General features: G+C 67.8%; 1 protein-coding gene across 1 annotated transcript; it reads left to right on the top strand.

Annotated features, from left to right (window-relative positions):
• Positions 1-850: 850 nt before the first annotated feature.
• LOC115499912 (proline-rich proteoglycan 2-like) lies at positions 851-2,533 on the top strand. Its single transcript, XM_030294157.1, has 2 exons — positions 851-949; positions 1,868-2,533. Exons 1-2 carry the CDS (start codon positions 851-853, stop codon positions 2,531-2,533), a joined length of 765 nt encoding a protein of 254 aa, XP_030150017.1.
• The last annotated feature ends 677 nt before the right edge of the window (positions 2,534-3,210 follow it).

The raw sequence follows: 3,210 nt of genomic DNA, 5'->3' as shown, positions 1-3,210 counted from the left end.
CTCGGTGGCATTGTGCACGGTGCCGAAGGGGGAGCTGGTGCCCCAGTGGGGGAGCTGGGCACCGGGGCCAGTGGCCACAGGGGAGAGGTGAGCCCCGGGTCAAGGAAACCTGACACAGGACCACCTGCAGGAGCTCCCCGTGTCGCTGGGGCCAGAACCCTGTTACACAACACCCCCCCCCCCAGGCCAGTCACCCCATGCCCGCTCTCTGGAGGCTCAGAGCAGGTGCGCGGAGGCGTCAAAGGGCAACGACTCACACAGTGAGGGGGAACAGGGGAGTCTCAGCCGCCCCCCTTCCCCCCTCCCTCTGTCTCTTTCTCATCTTCTTCCCTCTCTGTCTCTCTTCATCTTTCTCTCTCCCTGTCTCTCCTTCTCTGTCTCTGTCCTTATCTGTCTCTCCCTGTCTCTCCCTGTCTCTCCACCCCCCCTTGTGTCCATCTTTCTCCTCCCCTCTTCTCTTCTGAATCTTTCCTGTGTCCTAAGTGTCTGTGACGGCGAACACGGCCGTGGGGTGAGGCAGCGATCTCGTGTCCCCTCGCTGCCAAGCGGTGGTGGATGGGAAGTGGCTCCACGTTAGAAGCACAGCTTACCGGCCAAGACCCTGAGTACAGCGCCCCACAGCCTCCCTCCGACCCTGGAGCCAGACGGACCGTCACGTGTGGACCCTGGCCCAGAGCCCACGGTGATCAGGCTGCAGCTTCCGGCTCCCCCCACGACTGTCCGTCTCAGGTCTCCGGCCTCCGGACCCGCCCCAGGTTCCCACGGGCCCTGAGCCAAGGCCAAGCGCCTCGGGGGACGCCGGGCACACCACAGCCTGGCCACTGTCAGACAGCTCCCCCCGCTGACACCCATGGCCCTCCCTGGCCCTCGGTCCTTCCGGGGCACGTCAGCCACCCTGTCGTCTCCTCCCTGGGAGCTACCAGTGCAGCTCCCGGCCCCACCCGGCACGGTGACTCTGGCCACCCCGACTCCCCCCGGGCTGGTCTGAAGTCTGAGCTCTGATGGTGGCCCCGATTCCCGTCCTGTGAGCACGGCCTGCACCAGTGTGGAGCTGGGGACCCCCCCCGCTCACAGCCACCACGTGAGAACACTCTGGGGGCCTCTAGGGTCTCAAGCCCTCCCCTCCACCCACCGGCTGTACCACCTCTGGGCCTCAGTTTCCTCGTCCGTAAAATGGGATAACGGCCTCTACATCCTGGCTTGTTGTGGGGGCTACGTGCAGGCTGGCCCCTCCTACTCCAGGGCGCCAGCCACCAGGGTCACAGGTCAGCACCCAGGCTCAGGGACAGGGCTCCATCATGGGGTCTCCCCTGTAAGGTTCAGAGAAGTAAACAATGGCCTGAGGCCACAGAAGCCTCCAGGGCCAGTGAAGTGGGGGATGTCCCCAGCCTTAGGGGGTCTGGTTTTGGGCTGAGTGGGCAGCTCCCGGGAGCCGGGGGACCCGGGACCCGACTCCTGGTGCTCTCCAAAGCATCCCACTCCTGCCTGGCCCGTGTCCCCACCCCACCCGCTCCTGGGGAAGCTTCAAATGCCGGGAAGATGTCACCAGCTGGGGACAGTGAAGCCAATAGACATGCCTTTGATTAGGGACCAAAAGCACCAGCATCACCTTTTAAGTCTCGTGTTTTACATTTTCGTCTGCTTATGGAATAGTGGGAGGGTACACGAAGAACCGTCTGTGACAGACACGGGACGAGGCCCGCAGGCCTACAAAGCCGCCACGTGCCCACTGGAGACAGCTTGCCAGCCAGCAAAGGTAGAGAGAGGAAGACCCCATCCCGCCCCCAGAGGAAACCTCAGTCAGCATCTCAGCATCTGTGTCACCGTTCACCTCCTGCAGTGATCTCACCCGTGGCCTTTCCCCCAGCACCACGGCGTCTGCTGTGAGGGGCCGCCCTGGGAGCGCTGTGTGCTGTGGCTGCACCACGGGCCTCCCCGGACGGACCACCCGGACGGGCCACCCCAGATAGGCCACCCCGGACGGGCCACCCCTGGGCCTCCCAGACAGGCCACCCCGGACAGCCCACCCCAGACGGGCCACCCCCTGGGCTTCCCGGATAGGACACCCTGGACGGGCCACCACCCAGGCCTCCCGGACAGGCCACCCCAGACGGGCCACCCAGATGGGCCACCCCCTGGGCTTCCCACAGGCCACCCCGGACAGCCCACCCCAGACAGGCCACCCCCTGGGCCTCCCGGACAGGCCACCCCGGACAGCCCACCCCAGACGGGCCACCCCCTGGGCTTCCCGGACAGGACACCCCAGACAGGCCACCCCGGATGGGCCACCCCCTGGGCCTCCTGGACAGGCCACCCCGGACAGCCCACCCCAGACGGGCCACCCCCTGGGCTTCCCGGACAGGACACCCCAGACAGGCCACCCCGGACGGGCCACCCCCTGGCCTCCCAGACAGGCCACCCCGACAGCCCACCCCAGACGGGCCACCCCCTGGGCTTCCCGGATAGGCCACCCCGGACGGGCCACCACCCAGGCCTCCTGGACGGGCCACCCCAGACATGCCACCCCAGATGAACCACCCTGGACAGGCCACCCCAGATGAACCACCCCGGACAGCCCACCCCAGACGGGCCACCCCAGATGGGCCACCCCCCGGGCTTCCCAGATAGGCCACCCTGGATGGGCCACCACCCAGGCCTCCCGGACAGGCCACCCCAGACAGGCCACCTGAACGGGCCACCCCAGACAGGCCACCCCAGATGGGCCACCCCCTGGGCTTCCCGATAGGCCGTTCCGGACAGGCCACCCCAGACCGGCCACCCCCCGGGCCTCCCGGACAGGTCACCCTGGACACCCCACCGCCTCGGCCTCCTGGACAGGCCACCCCAGACAGCCCACCCAGATGGGCCACCCCCTGGGCTTCCTGGACAGGCCACCCCAGACAGGCCACCCCAGATGGGCCACCCCCTGGGCTTCCTGGACAGGCCACCCCAGACAGGCCACCCCAGATAGGCCACCCCAGATGGCCACCCCCTGGGCTTCCCGGATAGGCCACCCCGGACGGCCACCACCCAGGCCTCCTGGACAGGCCACCCCAGACATGCCACCCCAGATGAACCACCCTGGACAGGCCACCCCAGATGGGCCACCCCCCGGGCTTCCCGGATAGGCCACCCCAGATGGGCCACCGCAGACGGGCCACCCCCTGGGCTTCCCAGATAGGACACCCCAGACAGGCCACCCCGGACAGC

Source organism: Lynx canadensis, chromosome D4 (assembly GCF_007474595.2).
Source record: "Lynx canadensis isolate LIC74 chromosome D4, mLynCan4.pri.v2, whole genome shotgun sequence".
Lineage (NCBI taxonomy): Eukaryota > Metazoa > Chordata > Mammalia > Carnivora > Felidae > Lynx > Lynx canadensis.
This window is presented reverse-complemented; position numbering and strand designations above follow the sequence as displayed.

Coding starts and splice junctions, on each gene's coding strand:
- LOC115499912 (XM_030294157.1), top strand. CDS start 851: ATGGCCCTCCCTGGCCCTCGGTCCTTCCGGGGCACGTCAGCCACCCTG. Junction 950..1,867: donor TCCCGGCCCCACCCGGCACG/GTGACTCTGGCC, acceptor CCTTTCCCCCAG/CACCACGGCGTCTGCTGTGA.